This window comes from Desmodus rotundus, chromosome 4, assembly GCF_022682495.2.
Source record: "Desmodus rotundus isolate HL8 chromosome 4, HLdesRot8A.1, whole genome shotgun sequence".
Classification (NCBI taxonomy): domain Eukaryota; kingdom Metazoa; phylum Chordata; class Mammalia; order Chiroptera; family Phyllostomidae; genus Desmodus; species Desmodus rotundus.
This window is the reverse complement of record NC_071390.1, coordinates 3,990,196-4,012,290: the sequence shown is the minus strand read 5'-3', so window position 1 is coordinate 4,012,290 and position 22,095 is coordinate 3,990,196. Positions and strand designations below refer to the sequence as shown.

Genomic DNA, 22,095 nt, shown 5'->3' with positions numbered 1-22,095 from the left:
CCAGCCCGCACACACCTGCGGGAGGTTGTGAGCCCGTTCGGTCCCAAAAAGCTGTGAGTGGAGGAGAGCATCACCCTCCTGGACAGCAGTTGCTCGGCCGGACTCCTCCAGGGTGTGATGGGAGACGGAGGGGGGCCCAGTTCACCCTCTGCCCCGCCAGCGAGAACACCTGCTTCTGCGGCAGAGCGGAGTGCAGGGTGGGAGCACAGGGAGAGCGCTCCCTCCGGTGAGCGCCAGGAGTGAAAAGTGGCGGCGTCAGGGCAAACAGGGGGGACCCTGCGGACTCCCCAGATGGGCTGCAGGTGACAAAGGAAAGGGCCAGGCCAGGAGCAAAGGATCAAAAATATGTCCTCAGTAGGACATTTCCATTGTTAAGAGCAAACACCTGGGCCCCAAATAGAGCCGTCTGCGACACATCATAATTCACGTTTCTAACACGCGAACCTTGACCTCTGCACTTCCTCCTGGAAGCCAGTTAAAGTGCAGATGTAATTCCCAGAATGTTTAATAAAGAAAGAGACCGACTGAGTTCTGGTCAGGGAGAGGTGCATGGGAGACCTCTGGATGTTACCACAAAGTAGAACCTTCACTTCCGAGCTGCAATGGCTGCTTCCTCCCAGACCCAGTCCTGAAAGGCAAGGGACTCATGGGCAGGGGACCAGGGCCACACCACAGGGACCCTGGCCCATCAGAGGGGATGTCTGAGACGAACTCCTCAGCTTCATCATAAAAAAAGGCTGCGGGGCTCGTCCAGGGCGGGGCTCTGGCGGACCCAAACAGACACCGAGGTTAGTCAGGGACTAACACTCGGACTGTTGGTGACAGTCCGAGATGACTGGGCCCTTTCCTCCCACCCTGGGAGGGCTGTGCAGATCCTGCCGGCTGCTTCTGTGGCTTCTGCAAGCCTGGGACACTTCTAATCAAAGGGGACAGAAAAATGGTCAAGGCAGATGCCTCCGAGCCGCCACACGAGGGATGGCGCCTGCACAGGCCCTGTTCTGGCCTCCCCGAGCTCCGGACGCTGGCTCACCACCATGGCCACTGGGAAACTGAGGAGTGGAGCAGGCTGGCCTTGTACCCCCCAGGGATCGGGAGGAGACGTGCAGCAGCGAGGAGCCAAGGACTGGGCCCAAGGCCACGAGCCAGAGCTGTGGGCTGACATCCTGCTGGGATCCTGAGGGCCTCAGTCTTCCCACCTGTAAAATGGAGGAGATGCCATGTGCTCTCCCCCCTCAGGGCTGTGACAGATGAGAAAGGAGAGGGGACGTTCTTTGTGACCTGGAGTGTTCCCAGGGGTCTTGTTCATGTAGCTACTTCTGGTTTTTCTATTTTGGATCCTCTCCTCCTCCTTTAGCTGAGCTGAGTGAGGGCTGCAGGAGGAGCCCCTTCTGGAAGGGCTCTGCCTTCTGAACGCGAGTCGCTCCCTGTTGCCCTGATCTCCAGGAGTATAAAAACAAAAGAAGCCACAATGGGCGTGGCTACCTGCTTACCTGGGGCTTCTCGGCCCTCATTCTTTTTTACTTTAGTTTTGCTTTTCTGTTTATTGTGTTGTATGCATTCTCGGGAGCTATAATAAGCCCATTGCAGGCTGATGTGGGATATACAAGAAATGAAAATGGCGATGTTGCAGCAGATGCTAAAGAGGAGACAATAGACCAGAATCTTCTCCCCGGAGCTTCAGCCATTAACAAGAGGGGAGGGATGGCCCCACTCCTCTCACGGCTGAGCGTCCTGTAATCGATCGCCCTCCACCCGTTCACCCACCCACCGTCCCCTAACCTTCTGCTCTCCACCCACTCAGGCGTCCACCCATCCACCTACCCATAATCCATCCCTCCACCATCCATCCACCCACCCTCCCTTCCATCCATCCACCCATCCATCCTTCCATCCTTTCAGTAAAGAAGTATTTTTTTGAACTCTACTATGTACCAGGCCCTCTTCTAGGTGCTGGGAACTCAGCAATGAGCAAAACAGACAAAACTCCTGACCTAGTGGAGCTTAAAGTGGGTCCTTCTGGATACGTTGGTTGCAGAGAGGCCCATAATTGACCCTTGACCCCCCCTGCAGCCTCCGTGCCACCTCTCCTAGGGAGCGGAGGAAGCTGTGGGTGTGTGTGGGGAGGGGCAAAGATGGACAGAACCTCAGCCAAACTGTTTTCACACGTGTTCTACCTCAAATAAAATGCTGGATTAATGAGCAACGACAGGAAGGAATTCTCTGCTGTCGTAACATAAGCTGAGGTTTGCAGAACTAAATGGCTTCAAAATGGGACACCGTTCCTGCTTCCCAGAAGTCACACAGGGACCCAGCTCTGTGCTGAGGCTTCAGTCTCCACGTGAAGCCCAAACATGGCAACACACTTCTGGCCACTTCCATGTGGCAAACACAGGGGGAGGCCTGATTGCACAGCTGCCCAGGCTTATGCTCAGTCCAGCTGCACAGAGCCCAGCTGCACGGAGCCCAGCTGCATGGAGCCCAGCTGCACGGAGCCTGGTGGCACTGAGCCCCCGTGAAGCCTGTGGTTGGAAGCTTAGCACATTTTTTTCTGACCAGTACCCTGGGACAGATGCCTTTCTTCCCTTCCCGAGGGTTGTTAGAGCTGCTGCAGTTTTATTTGAGATAAGGAACACGAAGATGGAAAGGCAGGGGACTGGCTCCTGGCAACTTGGCCTTACGTCTGGGGGCTTCCGTGTGGGTAGAGTTGAACGTGTAGGCAATTCATTTAACTTTCTGAGCTCCAGCTCCCTTATCCTTAAGACGGGTTATAATCCTGCCCACCTCACACAGTTTACTGATGAAGTAAGGCATCCTGAATGCAGTCCTCTAGGGTCAAAGTCAAGTTTGCCTACATTCACTTCCCCTGAGCTGGATATTCAAGGAATGGTGGCCATGCAGACCCATCTCCCTAGCTTGACCTGTGTCGTGTGTCCAGCTTAAGAGGGGAGGACAGTCCTATCATGCCCCTGGGCAGCGACTTCCAGTATTCCACTGCTGCATCAGTCGCAGACAAATGCCTTTATTTTCCAGGGAGCAACGTCTAATCACGCAGAGTGGAAACAAAAACGTGCCCTATATCGACATGCCCCTTCGAACTGTTGTCCCGACCCTGGCCTGCCAGTCGTGTTTCCTTTACGATAATTTCGGGCTGCAGCCAACGGAGTCTCTGGCAGAGTAAAGAAGCTGATCCTGACCGGTTCTGTTTTAATCTTACTAGACTTCCTCATTTTGTAGCCACTCCTCCCTTTTCTTCCCCCTCCTTGGATAAAGATTTCCATTTTTCCTCCTACACTTTGAAGGAGGAAGTAAAGACTATCTTTAACTTTTCATTGAAAAAAAAATCAAACGAAGAGCTGATATGGGGAAATAATTTCCTCCAATCCTGTTCTCGCCAAGTGCCTTCATGGTAAGTGTTTTTCATGGTCTCGGGCCCCCAAAGTTCAAAAGGGGGCGAGTTTTAACTAAGTGTGTCCTGCAGTGATTTTCAGGAACGCGAGTTCTACAAACAGGATATGGGCCTTCCAGATGCATCCCATTTCTGTCAATTCCCAACACGTCCAAAGCTCTGGGGAATTTTCACTGAAAAGTGCCGTTCGCTGCAGTCCCTTAAAGCACATTTTCAGATCGAGGCTTCCTCAAAAAGAAATCCAGTCTCCGCGTTACGTGAGGTAGAGACTCTATGGAGACTCACGGGACCCTGCTCACGCCTTCAGGGATCGGCTCAGACTGCACTTTATTCCAGAACGTCTTCCCGGCCCACCACCCCTTTCCCACCGTTGCTCCTGTTCACAGTGAGTTATGGGTCAGTTTTTAAAAGGTGTAAAATGCCATGATGGTGGTGATGGTTAAAAATTTCTTAGCTTTTAGAAGCACACCCTGAAACACTCAGAGGGGAGGGGTGATGAGGCCTGGGGTTGTGTAAATGGGTCAGAGTAGGGGCCCCAATGTGCCCTAACGCGTCCCACCAGAGCCCCGAGCTTCCGGTCTGTGAGCCCAGCTCACTTGCCCGTCATCCCCGCCACAGCACGAGTTCCCTGGCACTGAGGCTCCTGCCTTCTGCGTCTGTCCCGGCCGTTGGCACCTCAGGCCCTGCACACAGGCCGCAGTGCACGTTGGCTGAGTTGGTGACCGGCTGCCTAACCCTCTTTCGGGCAGCGGGCTTGTCCCGGGTCAGAGGCCGGGCCCACGTCGTCTGGGTTTTCATTAGAGAAGGCTGAACTTAGGTGGAGGCCACCCAGAGGTGCTCCACGTCCAGACAGCTGGGTAGCAAGTAGGTGAGTTAGAAGGAATCAAAGGAGCCGATTATATAAACTCCGGAGGGAGGAGAAGGGCCATGTTTCTCCTCCAACGTGGTTATTTGGTCCAGTGGTACATGGTATTCCCGACTGTCCAGTGCAGCTGAGTGTGAGTGACTGACAGACACCCTGGGAGCCTGGGGTGACCCTAGACGCTTATTTTCTCAGTCCCCACTATGCTGGGCGCTTGACACACTGCTGCCACTCCCGCTGGGGGCCCTTTGCTGGTCTGGAGTAGACAAACCAAACAGCCCCACCCCTCCGCTTAGCCTCAGCCTGTGAACTATGGCTGTGAGTCCTCTCAGACACACGCGCAGGGCTGACAGTGCTCTGCAGTGGCCCTCCGAAGCTGATGTCCCTTAGAGGACACTGGCCGTGGGGAAAGCAGAGCGCAATCTGCACAGAAAAGAATCTTCTACTATCCACACCGCGTCTCCAGACTGCAGAGCTGAGTGGAGGGGGCAGGCAGAGACGGACCACAGGTAGGCTCACGCAGGGCCTCACCACGGATTCCAACCTGTTCACCAGGCCGACGGGCAGCTACAGTTTATAGATTATTGCCTTTTTTTTTTTTTATAGGAAGCTCCTTAATTTGGCAAGCAACAATAGCTCAGATGCCACATGATCCTCTTCAAAATGAAAAAATCTAAAAAGAGAAATCAGGTAATATCCCTACCCTGCCTAAGCCCCCCGCCACCCTGGTGACTTCTCACTGTCCTGAGAGCAAGCCCTGTTCCCACTGTGCCCAGGGGCCCCTCCAGTCTGTCCAGCAGCACCAGCCCCACCCCATTCTGATCCAGCCCCACCAGCCACTGGGCTCCCGTGGGCTACGCCTCCAGCTTCCGAGCCCTGGCTCAGCGTCCCCTCCGCCTGCCCGAGACCTGTGACCTCTGCAGGCTCGCCATCCCTCTCTTCCTTCTGGGCTTTGCTTGAACACCCCTCCCCAGAAGTCTTCCTTCCCCAGACCCCCGTTCCAGCCGGATCCCCCAGCCAGTGTGCCTGTCGCCTTCTCATCCTCACCACTTGCTTCCTTCACAGCACTCACTGGTTGTCAGTTCTCTCTTCCCCAGAGAGCACAAGTTCTGTGAGGGCACGGATCGGGTCTGTCTGTTCACGGTCGGAACCCCAGCCCTTCCCCAAGCACCTACTGAGTGGCAGGACTCAGCGCCCTCTGGGTTCAGCGGCTCCTGCGCAGATGGCTCTATTACTCCAGCCTCCTTTTAACAGAAGCCTTGTTGCCAAAAAGAAAGAGGCTGTGAGAGTAATTTCTGAATGTTAATACTGCTTTCCCCCCCACTCTAGGAAGTGATATTTACTATTATGCTAAATATCCTTTTCCAAAAGTGTTCAAGTTGTTTTCGCAATGTTCTCACTCCCTGAAATGCGGCATACTTAGCTCTCACCCCTGGAGACCAAATGCTCCAAGAAGCTCAGGAAGGGATGGACTCAACTGAGTTGAAACTCCCACACGAATTCCCAGATACCGCCTTTGCCAAAGAGTGATTTCCAAGGCGGGTCTTACTGTTAACTACCCAGAAACGTAAAACACACACTCTCACACACTCGCAAAGACGTGTGTAATTAACGACACCACCGGTAGGGAAACTCCCTCTGCCGTGCCGGTAACATGCAACATACAAGTTAAGACCCATGAGTTCAAAAGACCTCTGTGCACTCCTAGCATTTTCAGGCCTGAGGATCCAGTTTGTCAGCGATGGCAGCTGGTTCAAATGTCCAGAGTTCGGATTCTGGGATGTCTTCATAAGGAATAAACAAGGTATATCGGGACGTACTTCTTCCCAGAGGCCGTCTGTAAACTGTCTGCAGTACTTGGTTCTTTGCGGATCTGGGAGACTTTAATATTGTTAAATCAGTCACCGAGTCATCTCTTTGTGAGTCACTTTCGGGGTGAACACTGAGACCCTATCTTTAACATTTGCCACTCACGCCTGGATCCGTAGTGGGGGAGGTCACGAGGAAGCTGGTGTGCGGAAGGGCGCTGTTCACACAGGCCGTGTGGGCGCGCTGCCGAATGACCCTGCCGTGGCCTCCGAATGCCTTCCAGAAACTACGAGCCGGAGTTTGGAAAAAGGCCTTTCACTTGTCAATGGCTCCACCGTCCCTCTGCACTGAACAACAGCCCTAATACCACCGTCTACTTGTGGAGTGATTTACAGCTGACCAAGACACATGATCTCATGTAATCCACTCCCCGCTCTCGGGGGGACCCTATGAGGTAAGAGAGCGACCACATGGAGATAACCCTGGAGATGAAAAGCAGCCCGGAAAGTCGACAGTGGGTGATGGATGACCAGGGGTCGCCTGGGCGGCGTGAGCTCCCCCGCATGCTGGGCCCTGGTGATTAATTCACCCACTTGCTTAGGAAGTTTCTTTCCATCTGAGAAAATTAAAAACAACTCTCTCTAGACAGGAATGCAGGATCATAAATGAGAAGCAAAGAGAAAAGATTTACAGAAAGGCACAAGCTCAGCAAAAGAGAAAACTTCGAAATCGCTAATAAGGTACAAATCAAGTAAGGGCTATTAGCAAACCCCTGGTAAGGGGGAAAAAAAGCCTTTTAAGTGATTTGCTGAGCTCTGAACAATACCATTCTACTGATGGCGGTCAGGCATCTCCGGGGAGCTGGCTCATTTCCATAAACACTGGCAAGAAGACCCTCCGGTTTGAAGGGCTTGACATACAGCCCAGAGAGGACCAGAAAGAGGGCCTCCTATCTGCTGTGCCCCCAGAATCACGCAGTTCCTAGAGCTGCAGGGTTCCCTTCATCTGTGCACGCCCCATGACAACAAACCTAGGGGTCAAATATTTGCGAGCCAATTGGCAGAAAGACAGGTGGTGGATGGATGGAATAATGAATGGATGGATGGGTAGAGGGAGGGAAGGAGGGAAGGAAGGAAAGAAGGAAAGAAGGAAGGATGGAGAGACTGCCTCATTTTACTGATGGGGAACTGAAGAACCAGAGGGGCTACTAATTTGCCTGTATTACCAAAAACAACTGGTGTCAGAACTGGGACTGCCAGGTCTCTTGGATCCCAGCCTAGTATTTCCAGTCCAGATTTTCCTTTCTCCCATTTGTCTCTTGTATCAAGAGTTCAAAAACATTAACAACATTGGTTAACAATATAACCTTTCTAGTCACTGGGAACCACTTGGGAGGCACATACAGTTGGCCCTTGGATGATGTGGGGGTTGGGGAGCTGACACCCTCCCCATCCGCTGAGAAGTTGAAAATCTGGGTACAACTTGGACTCCCCAGGTACTTCAGTGGTCCCTGAGGTCCTTCATACCAGTGGAGGACTGGTTCCAGGACTCCTAGTGCCTCCCCGCAGGTACCACGGTCTGTGGATGCTCAAGTCCCTCCTGTCAAATATGTAGAACAAGGCGCACAGAGAGCCCTCTGCATCCACAGCCCCCAGCCTCGGGTGGAAATATGGTTTCAGTAGCAGTGGGCTGAATCCGCGGATGCGGAACCCAGGGGTACGAAGGGCCGACTGCTGTTTATTGAAAGCAATCTGCGTGCACCTGAGCCTGCGCAGTTCCAGCCCACCTAGTTCAAGGGACCCTGGCATCTGACGTGTGTGTACCCATCGGATGATCAGGGGAATCAAACCCAGAGTGAGTTTTCTGCGGCCACTTCGAGTCCATCAGGGACGAGAAAGCGTGTGATGACTCAGCGGCCTGTCAGCTTCCTCCCTGTGTCACCTTGAGAATCACACAGCAGGCTGGCTGGCCTGCGAGGCGGGGCTCCATCTGGGCTGGTGGGGCGCTGGAAACAGAAGCCCCCACAGGCCCCCGGCCAACCCTATACCCTACGAAGGAATTCTTTGCCCCAAGTGCCCAACCTGCAGGGACTCTGCCCCCGCCCAACACTTTATGTGACAAGGAGGGCGCCATGTCTCGGTGACCGGCCCCCCTTTGGGGGAGCTCCACTTGTTGGCGGCCAGAGTCTGCAGTACTTCACTTCCTGTTGGTGTTGGCCTGAGACACTCACGTGGGCTCAGGTTCTTGCCTTCCGTCATCACAGACCCAGAGAGCAAGTTCCTCTAGCAGGCCTTGGTGACGGCCTGGCCTGGTGCACGAGGCAGAGCTGTGAGCTAAAGGGGCTGCTCCCGAAGGCTCCATGCTAGTGGTGGAGGCAGACAGAAGGAGCAGCAACTGCTGGAAGAAGATGCCTCACTGCAGCTCGCATGAAGTGATGTGAGCTTGCCAGTCTGCTGCCCTTAGTTTTAGGGGCACAGAGAGGCCCGGCAGCCACTGGAGAGAAGGCTTCCAGGGCTATTGCTTGTAAAAGCAGGACCACATTCCACAACAGTGCACATCCCTTTCCTGGGACTGTGAAGCCCCTTTGGCAGGTGTCCCCCTCTTGACTGCCCCGTGCTAGCAAGTCTTGGCAGAGGCCTAACTCTGGGCTGCCTGTCTGCAAAGTGAACCCGAGAGCAGCCTCGGCCTGGGGTGTGCCTTGAAGGTGCGCACTGGGAAGGTCTCCAGGGGTAAAAAAGATGGTGGCACTGAGGAAGTACACTTTGCCCTTGCTAATGAGCATCTTCTCAAGTGAGCACGACATTCTAGGCTGGGACAGGCCCTTCGAGGCGCACGGAGACATCAGAATCTGTAATCACTCTGAGCCGATCTGTTTCCACCTCATCTGATGCTCGATAACGAAACTGCCTCCCTTTTGTTCTGGGTGAACCAAGTCTAGAGTTCCAGAAGGGCGTCAAGTGAGGGTAACAGCGATATCTGCTGACACAGAAGTCACGGCACTGAACCCTCTAAGATCTGCTGTGGTGACCTGGTATCAGAGGTCAGGACATGAGTCCCCAAGCTGCTAGCACCCTTCAAATCCACCGCAGGGCCAGCCCCGTGGGAGGAAGCCCTCTTACCCAGCATCCCCTGAGGGATGTGGAGACCTGTGTGACCTCACCCGCCCTGCCACTGGGTGTACCAGGCCCTCCGGCGGCCGCGGCACGGGAGCTGTGGGCTCGAATCACTCACGTGCCAGGGCTGCATGGTGCTGTGTGACTTCTGGACAAGGACAGTGGCACGCATGCCACCGCCGCTCGGGAGGAGGTCAGTCCTCACCACGCAACACTGCAACCTGGTCGCCCGTGACTCTCTCAGAGCGACACGGTCCACTCTTGCTACTCGGGGAGGAGGAGTTTCTTTCTAGAAACTTCCATGGGTGCCCTGGCGGGAAGACCAGGGAGTGTCTGGCCCAGCCATTCCCCGGTGCGCACTCCAAGCTGTGCCTGACTCCGGAAGCAGCGGGAGGTGCGAGTACTTGCCCCGTGGAAGGGTTCATGATGCAGCCTCCTTTGTCGGCAGCCGTTCTGCAGCTACAGCCTCTCTCCGGGGTGTCGTGGTTCATCCCGAAATTGTGGCCCAGCTCGTGTGCCAGGGTCACGGCCGCGCCAAGGGGGCTGTCCGAATGGTCCTCCAAGAAAACAAAGAGCACAGATGTAGAGTTCACACACCTCCTCGGCCCTACTTCCCAGCCCTGCTCCATCCGGACACATAGTTTCCCTCAACATTCGACTGCGTCCTTTCCCCTAGAAACCCACATTGTCCCGGGAAACTGCCGCTACTGACCGAAGTGAAAAGCTGTCCTACGTCAGAGGAAGATCGCATCCCTCCATGGTAATGAAAGCATCATTTTATCCGTGATTGAGACATTGTTGGCGGAAAACGGGTGCGGGAAACACACCTTGTGCTACCCTAGACAACACCTGCACACTGTTGCTGAGCACGCGCCTCCCGCCTGCTCCGGGGAGGGACACCTGGCAAACTCACAGTAGTCCACAGTAAACGCTAACCACACTGAGGAATCCGTCTGGAGGCTCTTCGAGCAGAGACTGTGAGCCGGTTGGGCCTCTTGTTTCGTCAGGGGGGCTTTGGGAATGGGTGGAGCAGTGTCCTGACTCTCTGACTTCGGTTGCTGGTGTTCCCTCAGCCTTGTGCTTGATTACGGGAGACACTTTCTCTATTCACTAAGCTCTGCTTGGCCACTGTAGCTTGGTGGAGTACACGGGTAGCTTGGCTAACTAGGTATTTAAAATGAACTGAGTATTGATATATTGTTACTTGACTTTAACAAATGGAAACTAGTCAGTGAATGAGATCTGAGGCCACCACACCCACGAATGGTGTTTTTGGGAAGGCCTGCATGCCGCGGGGCACTGAGGGCACTCTGTCTGAACGCCGCTTTGCACTGCCCCAGCCCGAGATAAGAGGTTTTCCCAGAGACTTCCAGGGAACAGCACTACTGGGTTTTTTGGGAAGGCATTATCCTGCAAAAGAGAGTTTTTGTGAGGCCTCTCGAGAGAAGTGCATTCATGTCCAATTGCGCAGGTGAGTTAGCGGTTCCAGCTATAACCACCTCTATCACCAGCTCCCAGTCTAAGAAAAGGACAGCGTGTCAAGGAAGCAAGTTATTCCTAGAATAGATGGAATTCCTAAAAAATGACTCTGTTTGGATTTTACAGTTTCCTGTTGTAGGAAGCTTCACAAATATGTTTCAGGAAATCAATTCTCAAGAATAACACACGTTGGCGAAGAGAACGTAGCCAAAGCTCCGAATGCGAAGGGCTCAATTTAGCATGCTTTGGCTCGAAATTCAAGGACTTCATCCTTAAAAAATTACTCTACATCTGATTCTTTTGCATCACTGAATATCTTGGTTTGGCTTTTAATTGCCAAATTGTTTTACATTCTTTCACGCATAGGTGATTATAAGCAGAAGGTCTCTTAAGAGACCCTGATAAACAGTTTACATTTGTAATAAGGAAAAAAAAAAAAGGGACCTCTTTATTCATAGCATCATCCCCAAACCAAGACTGTTTCAGCTCGGTGTGCTCCAGAGGCATGGCTGCAAGTTACCAAAATAAATGCCTGCTCTCTGCTGAGACAATTGGGAAACGGTGTCGGAACACACGTTTTCAACTGGATTAGCAGCCCTGCTCCCTTGCTCCTGGACATCCCTCCCTGCACGGTCGTAAGGTTCTGAATGAGGTATGGCCGCCTGTGACCCCCGGGAATTCAAGTTCAGAAGCGCTGGGAGACAGTCTAGGGGTTTTCGATCTGGCCAAGCTGTGCATCTTGCTTATCTCGTGAATGTTACAGAAGTTAAGGGGCTGCGTCCTCTTTTGCCCACTTGATGCTTCTCTTGTGTATGTGGAGCAAACGAGGAGTGTGTCTGGGGCTGTTCTGAACTGCTGCCAAGTCGGCCAAATGCACTTCCTGCTGATTGACTTTGGCCTTGAGGACACTTACTGCAGTGTGCATATTTGCTTATATTTCCCACGTTCATTTACATCCATTTTTTTAAAAAAAGTTGGGCATCCCTGTGTGCTTTTACAGACAAAGTGCTTGCGTGGAAACAGAACGAGGGATAGGAACTCCTGAAAGACACTTAGTATGATCAGAGTGGTTATAAAGACGCTGAAGCACCGCACAGTGGCAGGACCGGCCATGCTTATGAGGATTTCGGCTTCGGCTCTAAAAAATGTTTACACTGATTTGAAGTGGCAAAGTCAGTGAGTGACCGACCGTGGAGCCGTGAAACAGAAAATTATTCCCTCTCAAAACTTTACAGGCTGCTCTGTAAAAATACAGTTGGGATCTGCCTTGAAATTAACCTGGCACCATGAAAAACCAAACTTTCCAGTGACTTCCATGGTGCGCAGCACATACAGGGCTTCCGGGTTCGAGAAAAGCCAGAGCACAGCCCGTTCAAGCCAGAAATCAAGGAGTGGGCACAACCCCTGGGCGCAGCCTCCCCAGCCTGTCCGTGGGTGGGTGCTCGCAGGAACCCCCAGCACTGCCCCAAGAGAGGAAGAGCTCCCTCGAGTGCGGTCACTAAGGAGATGGAGTGGGCGGTGTGCGGAGAGAAAATAAGAGTCAGCAGAACATACCTCCTTCCGCCCTTTAACACAATGGAATATTCACAAATGTTCTGTTTGGAAAATGCAGAGGAATTCACGGTTTCTCGGAAGGGCCAGGTTCTGCTTGTTTCATGGAGGTGGTGGGAACTGTCCCTGAGGATGCTGCCCGTCTGAGGGTGGGCGCAAAGGGGACACTCAGCTTTCGGAGCAGGGGCGGCACTGGCCCGGGGTGAACTTGCCCTCGATTCTGGGAGGGACGGGGCAGGAGTCCCCTGCTGGGCAGCCTATCAAAGCTGCCTCCCTCTGAAATTCGTAAGAAACAAGTCCCAAATATTCCTCCCATTTTTATTTCCTTTTACAAACATATAGAGCCCATACACGACAAAAGGATCTTTGTACAGCAATAAACCCGGGCCGCTGCCTTCCAAGAAAAAGGTTTCATACAGACGAATTGGACACTGGCTAGGAAGTATGTCAAGCATTTGCGGTGGTAAATAGTTAAAAACCTCAGACTTCTGGCTGTCGGGTCTGGAGGCAGAAGCCTCAGAAAACCATTCTAACGCTTATGTTTGGTGAGACCACAGGCCGTCCACGAAGCAGAGCGGTGAGGGCAACCCTGGGCCCTGGCTCCTCCCTGCGCTGGGAGGGGATTCCTGGACTGGAATGCTTTGACCAAAATCCCAGCTGAAACTTCTCCATAAATGGGGAAGATGGGTTTGCACTGAGCTATTTTTGCACGCTCACCTTTCCTGTGTGCAAATTGATGTGTGTTCTAAGCAGCCCCTCAAATATTGTGGGTTATGTAAGATCACGAGGAGCTACAAGGAAGGGAGAATGAAATCTAAAAGGTGTTAACGAAAAGAACCTGGTTTCCCAAAGTCCGGTGGGAGGAGGGATTTGCGGAACCCTGCAAGGGCTGAGCGTGCACAGGCTTACCATGACCACGCCCCTGACTTACCATGACCACGCCCCCAACCGACCATGACCACACCCCTGACTTACCATGACCACGCCCCCCGACTGCTCCGCCGTGCACATGCTCATGATGGGTGCCATGCCGATGATGGTCCCCTGGAAGTACACCCCACTGGGAAGGAAAAGAAAGGACTTCCTTAAACTAACAGAGAATGGAGACATTTTCTAATATGTGTTTTTTTGTTTTGAACCTTGAGTGAGAAAAAATATATCACGCTAAGAACATTGTGAGTAGGGCGTGTACCTGGCTCAAGGGTTGGGGACATGTGTGGTAAGGCTATTGAGCAGGAGGTACACAGCAAGCAGAGACACACACAGGCCCAGCATGACCGGCGTGCACTCAGGAGACGCGAAAGCCTGGGCCAGGACCGGGGTCACTGCGTGAGGACACGTGGACCGGTGGCTTCTATGGTCTGGTCCTCGACGACTTGTTTTCCAGTTGCGTCACGGCCCCACAGCGCGTTCCGATTTTTGTGTTCAAGACCCGGACCGTGAACACAAAAATCAAGCACTTTCCGATTGTGCTGTGTTCAATCGCAACAACCAGTCGCGATTCTAGTGCGTGTGGGTTGTATCCTGCCTGGATGCCAGTGGGTGTGGCAGCTGCTCCTCTACCCAGGGTCTGCTGATGGAAGGGCGGACAAGAGCCACAGAGGGTCACTAGCAGTTACCTGGAGTGCAGGAAGGGCTTACTCCAGGTTCTGCTGCAGGGGAATGTTGCTTTCCTGCGTGACATGACAGTTAGGTCAGAGACCCGAGCTCTTCCACAAAGTCTCGCCAATGGAGCTCGTAAAACTGAGATGGGCAGAAAACCGATGGGCCCTCTAGAGTCAGTGGAGAAGTGAGCATCCACAAAGCCTCGGCATCCTGGGCGGAAGCTTCTGGAAGGGGACCTATGGCTCAGGTGCAGCTTCCCTCATATGGGCTCTCGATCAATGAGTCTTATGACATCAAGGCCTGGTTAATGCAAGTGCTTTATAGTTCCAACCTCATGCGTTAAAGATTAAACATTGTTTGTATTGGTTGAATCTCTTTTAAGGGAAACACATGACCTAGCCATGTTATCTTGGCCATGCACATACATCGACTTTACATATATTACTTGAAAAGTTAGGCCTTTTGGCAGTGGTCAGTTGGCCAAGAGGGAGCAAGTATACAGAGAACCTCATCCATGTGTGTATGGACATATGTGTGTACACATGTGTGCACCCTCCCTCCTGCCCGTTACACTCTTACAGACAATAGTAGAGACGGCAGCTTTTACGTTTATATCTCTGTAGACCATTCTATGTATGTATAGAAATAGGAAGGTTATATAAAAGCTAATTTATTTCCAGATGTTCACGTTGGACGGACTCCATTTGGGAAAAAAATCAAAACAAAACACTTTGATTCTACTTTTTAGTAGTTCAGGATTAATCAATGCCCAAAATATGAGGCAACCGCAAATATCCAAGGCAAGGGAGGGAAAAAAACCCAGTGGAAAAGGGCCAAAGTAAATGACCGGGAACGGCACCAGCCTCAGCTCGGACGGAGGCATTTTCCAAAGTGAGGACCGGGTAGGATCGGTTTTTCACTTTCCATAAATGTTCAGTAAGTTAAATCCAATTTGCCAGAGAAAAGTGTCCCTAACTCCAAAGTTTTTAACTCAGTAATAGGAGCTACACGAGAAGAAAAGAATAATGGCGTGAACTGTTTAAGAATTTTAATAAACAGTTTGTGACTTTGGGAAAAATCTACTTTCTACCTATTTAGATTATGGTAAGGATTTTTCTTCTTTTAAAAATAAAGGTGTCTGTAATATCTCACCGATGTACTGTTACATCATAGCTGTGCGTTCCCTCACTGAATACACCGCACACTCCTCGCCCTGGGATTTCCTTGCTACTGACGCTTCTCCCAGCACATTGCAGGCCCCCGCGAGCCGTTCAGATCTCCTCACGTGAGGACGTCTGGTTCCTAACTGGTGCTCGGTCCAATTGGATTGGAAGGCAGAACCCAGGGTTGCCATGCTCTATGCTGCTCAGGTAGGTCAGAAACTACCTAGAAATCCAGAGGATGACAGTGAACCAGGGGGAGGAACAAAGCTTTTCCTTCTCCGAGCATCTGACAATACCGCCTGGATGCACTGTCTTCAGATGGTGCATAAACATTGTCCACTAATAAGGAAAGATCCTGAGCTTTAAAAACAGCCTGCTCTGGACAACTTCCCATCAAGACTAAGACTAGGAAAAGTTGCATAAGGAAAATGTCCAGGTGACAGAAGAAGGGATAAGACACCAGCCAGAGGAAGAGGTCTCCCAGGGTGTCCACAGGGCGAGAAACAGCCCGGTCCAAGTAGGTGTGCCCCAGAAACGCACCAGGGACCATTCCAGGGGGGCCAGAGCAGAGCAGGTGTGCTGAGGTCACGCGTTCCTTAAGCCTAGGAGAGGCTACGGGTGTCCTACCTGATGAGCTGTGCGTTGTCGTGGGGTTTGCGAGGCAGAAGCTTCATCTTTCTCCAGTCCAGGAACTCATGGAGGCTCGTGAATGGGTCCTGACTGATGGGGCACTTGTCAATGTCACTCCACACCTCCACGCCGACCAGCACGATCCGGATGTTCAGTGGCCTGTAAAACTGATGACACAGATGTCCTCTTTGGGTCACATCAATGAGAACTTAACACGCAGGGGCAGGAAGATTGGCACAGTTTGAATTCCACTGACGTGGGTGAGAAAAATGCTGCCATGTCCCCCGATTCCCGAGGCGTGAGAGTGTTTGTGGTGCCTGGTGCACAAGGGGTTCTTGGGGTTCACGGGGTTCTTGAGTGCTGCTGAGCGATCACATGCTACATTTGTGAGCCTTTTTGGTGTCTGCCCTTACTGTTATGGAAGCACTCATTTCAGATGATTCATTGGTGAGTTAAAATGTGCACACAGGTGTGGAGTATACCTAACGGAGTTCTATTACGGCTGACGCCTGCCAGTTCGTATCTACTGCAGGAAAAGCAATGAGTGGGTTAGGATTTTCAGAGCCTCTGCCAAAGACAGTAATTTGTTCATTTTAAGCTAAATGTTCTACCTACGAGTTAGTGAAAATAAATTTGTATTAATTTTTTGGCAAAGACTCAGACTTGGCTGACGCTGTTATATTCTGTCACCTGTGATCAATCTGGGGGTTTGAATTAAACGAGAAAAGCAAGAGCTTTCAGAACAATACAGGTACACACAGATCTCTTCTTCGGGAACTTTAATGACCCCCTCTCCTGTCCTTGGCCAGAAGGCGGCTCCCCTCAGGTGTCCCGGGAAAGGGCTGTTGCAAAGATCTCCCCTTTTACAGGCGGGTGAGGCAGAGATTCGGGTGCACGGCTCAAAGCCGGTCTTCTCACTGGCTTTCTGTGCCCATCTCCAGGTTTGTGGCTACAACCTACAGCCCCTTCTCCACAAGCAGATTGTCCTGGGTCAGAGGTAGGAAGGGCCACTCTTCCAATGGCGAAGGATGGTTTTGTCCCAGACAACTTTATCGGGGCAGGATGAATGGTCAGGGGACAGGTAAGGACCACCCATGTCCCCTAACTATGGTGCTGCCCGATGTGCATCGCACAGCCAGGGAGGGGGCTCTGTTCTCAGAGCACTGGGGGTGGGGCGGGGGATGTATGATTGCTGAGCTGGCTGTACAATCTCTCAGTGCCTGTGACATGTGAGGCAGGGCACAGGGCAAAGTCCTCATCCTCTGACACTCCAGGTAGCCAAAGAGAGCGACGTGGCTGGTGCCAGCTGCCAAAGTCAAGCTCCAGATGTGGGTAGGTCCTCAAATTAGTTGCTAGAAGCATCCGGACCGACCAGTAATGAGATCACAGGAGCCCCGTGTTGGGTAGTGAGGCCCCATTCCGATGCTGTGAGTGAGAGTCCAATAAAGCTCCCAAGGCTGAGCATCTCGCCCTGGGTTCTGACCCAGGGAAGGCGTGCTCGTCTTGTTCCTTGCTCCTCTCCCCAGTCATCTGGTGAGCGTTAGGTGAGCAGAAGATGCTGACTGGAACCTAAATGACATCACTGACTAGAGACTGACAGCGGCCGTTGGGCTTGGTTCTGAGCAGATAGCAATTACGAGCTTCACATTAATAAGCAAATGAGACACTTATATGGCCACAAGGCTGCCCAACAGCTTCTTAATCAAGAATTGCTGGGAACCCCAGACAAAGTGGGGTTCCTGGACTCCGCTGGACCTCTGAGTGCACGTGTCTGGCCACTGTCCTCTGTCTCACGTATGAAGGCAACGGGGACCAGAAGGCAGAGACGTATGAATCCGGGCGCCAATGTCCACACTGGCTTGCTGATGGGGGCCCCAGGGCTGTCGTCTGTGAAGGGGGCCCCGGTTGCCTCTGACAGGCGCTGTAGAGAAGCGGTAACTAAGGTGTATGACGACGGGCATCGTTTCTCTGAGCTAGCTTCAGGGCTTCCTAATCGAGGAGCTTCTCCCAGTCACAACGGTTGTAATCTCCATCTACCGGCCCTCCCAAATCACACCCTTAGGGCCGATTCCTGCAGAGAAGGACAGAACGTGCAGCCCCTCCGCTCCGACCTCTGTCATATTAGGCTGAACCCACCTCAAGCCATCACACATGGTCCCCTACTCCCCACTGTGGATCTTCCTCCCAGGACTGCGATTCCCCTCTTGGTTTGTCCCAATAACAACCATCACAGCTAACATGTAATGCGCATGCGCTCCGCCCTAGGGCTAGGGCCAGGTGCGTTCTATGCTGCCACTCTCTCAGTCCTCATAACAACGCAAAGTTCAGAACTATCATTATTCCCATTTTACAGTCGAGGACACCAAGACACAGAGGGACAGCAGAACCTTCATGACATGACCAGTGTGGCTAGGGTGTGCATGCGGGTAGGCTGGGCCTGGGGCCTAGGTTTTAAACCACCAACACAGCCCCACCGTGTGTGAATGCTCACACCCTCTACCAAGGTGATGCCCTGTGATCCTAGGCACACAAAGAGGCTCAGCCAGATCTGGGCAGCTGCCCGCCTGGCCCAGACTCCCAGGATGCCTGGGGACACGGCCTGAGACCAGCTGAATCGATTCACCCATTAACACAGCAGCAACAGACACTTGCTTGGCTCATGCTCTGTGCTTGGCTGGGCTCTGGCACAGAGAGGAAGGACCAGGGCGCCCCTGCCCTGGGCTCCCGAAGGCTTGGGGGTCACAGGAAGCTCACAGCCCTCCTCACAGTTAACTCTAAAAGAGCGAACTGCCAAGAAAGCATGTAAACCAGAAGTTCAGAGGATGCTGTGCTCCACGGCTTAAGGAAGGCCTTCTGGAAAAAGTGGATCTGGAAAAAAAAAATGGGTACAACTAAAGAGCAGTCTCCTGAGATCCAACGCAGGGCCTTGTATCCTTCAGGCAACAGGCTTGGGAGAGGAGGGAAGGCTCACACGAGAGAGAAAAGACCCGAAGAAATTAAATTCAGGCAAGATGAGTCCCTCAAGGAGGTCACGGAGGTTCAGCCTGAAAGAATGTGCAGCTGGTGCTAACTTCTTAATGAATAAGCAGTAGGAAGAGAGGGGTGAAAGGTCAAAGAGGCGAGGCAATCACTTCACTTGGCAGGCACCCTCACCCTGCCTGGCCATCTTCGCTCCTGCCTGACGGGTTCACTGCCAAGTACAAGCCTCAGGCAGGCTTGCTGTGTTTGGCTTACAGGGGGGGATTTCCTGAGTGTTTAAGAATGTCACCTCTGTCATTAAATCACTTCTGGGTCTTCCAGTCCGGCCTGCCCTTTTCCCTCTTCCCTCCAACGCAGCCAGCCCAGCAGTTACTAGTCTAGAACGGCCAAGAAGAGCCAAGCCTTTTGCAAATGAGGAAGTTGCCACTGGGACAGTCATTGTTTATTGGGGCCGAGACACTTGCAGAATATATGCTTGCAAAAGTGAAATTTGGAACCTTTGCTAGTCCTGGGCTCATCAGCGGGTACACATGGAGGCAGGGAGTATGGGAAGGGGCCTGGGTGCCCCACCAGTGTCTTCGGGGTCTGCTGGGGCAAGCGCATGCGTGTGCTAAGCCATTCGGCTCTCTCCCACCCGAAACAAGAACCACCAGGCCGGCAAACTCCACCAAGGCCGCTGGGACTTTGCTGAGGTCGACTGCTCTTTAATTACCGGTGCAAGTTACTAACAAACTCCCAAACGCTCGTTTTTGGTTTTGCAGACTGAAGCAACACGGAAAGCCACACACTGCATTTTAAAATGGATTCCGGCAATGAGCAGTCTCGGTTTAAGGTGGTTCGTGGCTTCCTTCTACGTCCAAGGTCTGACACGACCTCGCGTGCTGCATTCTGAACTCCAAGTGCGCAGTGCCTGGTGCTGCCTGTGCAACTTTTTAGAACAGAGGTACACTTCCAGGAGGGCCTTTGCCTCAATTTTTCTGCAAACCTTGATGACTCTCCTCACTCACACGTAATAGGATTGTTTGGGTGCGTAGCTGCCGTGAGACACCCTCCGACTGCGTGGGTACAACGCGGACGTTCTGGAGGAGCCCGATGTGACAAGCCCAGGCATGAGCCGGGACTCTCTTCCCCTTCACCCGCCCGCACAGGCAGGAGACCGGCGGAGGCTGAGGACTACGGTTGTGTTAGGACAGTGGTCCCAGTCACATTACGCACGAGAACGCTGGGGAGACCCTGGTGCCCGGGCCCCACCCAGACACCCGGCTGTAATGCTGTCGACGGGCAATAGGCCCGGTTTAGGCTCTGAGAGCATCCGCACCCAATGGCTTGTCGCAGTGGGTGGTGTACAGAGAGAGCTTCACCACCTCCTCACGAACAGGAAGTGTGAGGAACTTCGGTGGGCACCCCCCCCCCCACCCCTGGCGTTAGACCAGACTCCCAGGTGCTCTTCAGCTCTGCCGTCACCTTGGTCACCTCCTGGTTCTGTGAGGGATTTCCCACCTGCTGACTGGGCTGAAAAATCACTTCCCACATCCCAGAATTATGGAGCCTGTGTGTCTTTTATCAATGAGAAGCCACACTCAGGGCCACGTTGGTGCAGGGCTGGGCTGGTGGGGGCGGTAGGCAGGGACCGGTGGGCTCCTCCCAGGAAGGCCTGGGAGTTCTCACCAGGGTGGGATGCACCCTATCAGGGCTCCGGATCTAACTGGGAGTGGGAGACGCCTGAGACTGGGACTCTGTGGCCATCTGTGGCCAGCAGAGCGCCTGGAGCAGATGTTCGCAGGCCACTGCCGTGGGACAGCGTGGGCGGCAAGTCCTGCAGCTGCTCTGGGCCCTGGGATTCCGGGCTCCGAGGAGGGGAGTCCGCGGTCCCCGGGACCAGGGGCAGATCCCCAGCTCCCTGCTCAGTCAGGTGAGCTGAGCTGCATTCCCCCCACCTTGTTTCTAAACATTTATCTGATTTGAATGATTTAATTACCCGAAAAAGAACGTACCTTGTCAACGTGATTAGCGATCTCTATTAATCGCTGTTTAACTTTCTCCAGGTCCTTTCCTTGCCTCTGAAACTTAATAATTTTAAATGTCAGCATTAATAACACATCCATCAAAGCTCATCTTCCCAGCTCCTGGAAACGTCAAGTCTTGGGCTGCCCTGCCGGGACCCTCCCTGGTTTCCCGTGAAATGAGCTCCCACCCTGCCGAGAAGTCTCCCTGGCCGGGACTTTCTGAAAGCCCCTGGAACTCGCCCGAGCCAAGCGCCCCTAAAACAGTCTGCTCCGTTCCAGCCTTGCACACGAGGGAGGGGGTCGCAGCGTGGGCCAAGAGCAGGCAGACAACGGGAAGCCTGTCCAGAGCCATTTCTCATATCGTCAGCTCGATTTTTACTTCCCCAGAAACGGCCCTTCTGTTTGTTTTTTAAAGTTAAACAGTCACAGGAATAGATGCCCACGGCAACAAGTCAACGAGACAGAGGAGACGGGATAAAAAGCTAATCAAGTCCCCCTTCTCCCCTCTAATCTGGCCTTCCAGAATGCGGCAGTTTTCTGGGAAACTGTCGTCCTGTTTCACTCATATGTGTTGGAGCGATGAGAAAATGTCACCTAATTCGTAATATGTAGCAGAGGCAGAAGTGAATAGAGAAGACACTCCCAAAAATTCTAGTTAAAAATCAGTTAAAAGAAAAAAATGAATGTAACATCAATCCCTGCATCATCTCCACGGCCTTCGTTTGTTCATTTTGGGTGAGGACAGAGTGGGCGATATTTAAACTCCCCCACCCCCTACATTTTAGAACGTGTTCTAAAGGCATCTGCCAAATCCCCCGCTGAGCCCCGCTGGTTAGAGAGCTTAGCTACAGAGTAACCGTTTTGTCTTGTTTGATTTGCAGTCCTCTGCTATTCTTTTGTAATATCAGATACATTTTTAATATTTTGTATTTTCTAATAGCAGAAAAACACTTGTCCACGAGTTGTTTATAATGCTTTTAAGGGCCCACAGGACATGAGGTTGATTCAGCAAATAATAACTCGCTAAACCTGTTCTTTTCCCTGTTCCTTTTTTGCAGCCGGCCACCCCGAGCAATGTCACGACGTTCTTACCTCTCGGTTGTCTGCCACGATAACCAGCTCCACGTACTTGGTCATCTTGAGGGTGTCTCTCTTACGCTGGCAAAGTAAACACGGGGTTAATTTCCTGTCACGCCTCCCTGGGGCTCCCAGGACAGTTCGGCATCACTTCCCCCAGGCCCTCGAACTAAGGGGGCTCATCCTCACCATCACGGGCTCCCATACCTCCTTTCCACCTAGCAGTCCACCTCCAACCCCAGCAACCTCTGGAGAACCTTCTCGACACGAGGGACAGGTTTCCATGTGTCCGGGAAATCCTTGCCCAGGAATCTCACGTGCCTGCGGACCACCGGCCGTGAGGTCAGAACACGCATGTGCAGAGACAGGCCGGGAGGCAGGCAGCACGTCCAGCCTCTCCGGACCAGGAGCCCTT

General features: G+C 52.7%; 1 protein-coding gene across 1 annotated transcript in view; it reads right to left on the bottom strand.

Annotated features, from left to right (window-relative positions):
* ADAM12 (ADAM metallopeptidase domain 12) overlaps nt 1–22,095 on the bottom strand; it is a 280,799-nt gene that overhangs the window by 55,962 nt on the left and 202,742 nt on the right. The window contains exons 7-11 of the mRNA XM_053922662.1: nt 21,696–21,761; nt 20,592–20,663; nt 15,616–15,785; nt 13,196–13,280; nt 9,599–9,747 (exon numbers count right to left, since the gene is read on the bottom strand). Coding sequence (XP_053778637.1) covers nt 9,599–9,747; nt 13,196–13,280; nt 15,616–15,785; nt 20,592–20,663; nt 21,696–21,761 — 542 coding nt within the window. The remainder of the gene's footprint in view (nt 1–9,598; nt 9,748–13,195; nt 13,281–15,615; nt 15,786–20,591; nt 20,664–21,695; nt 21,762–22,095) is intronic.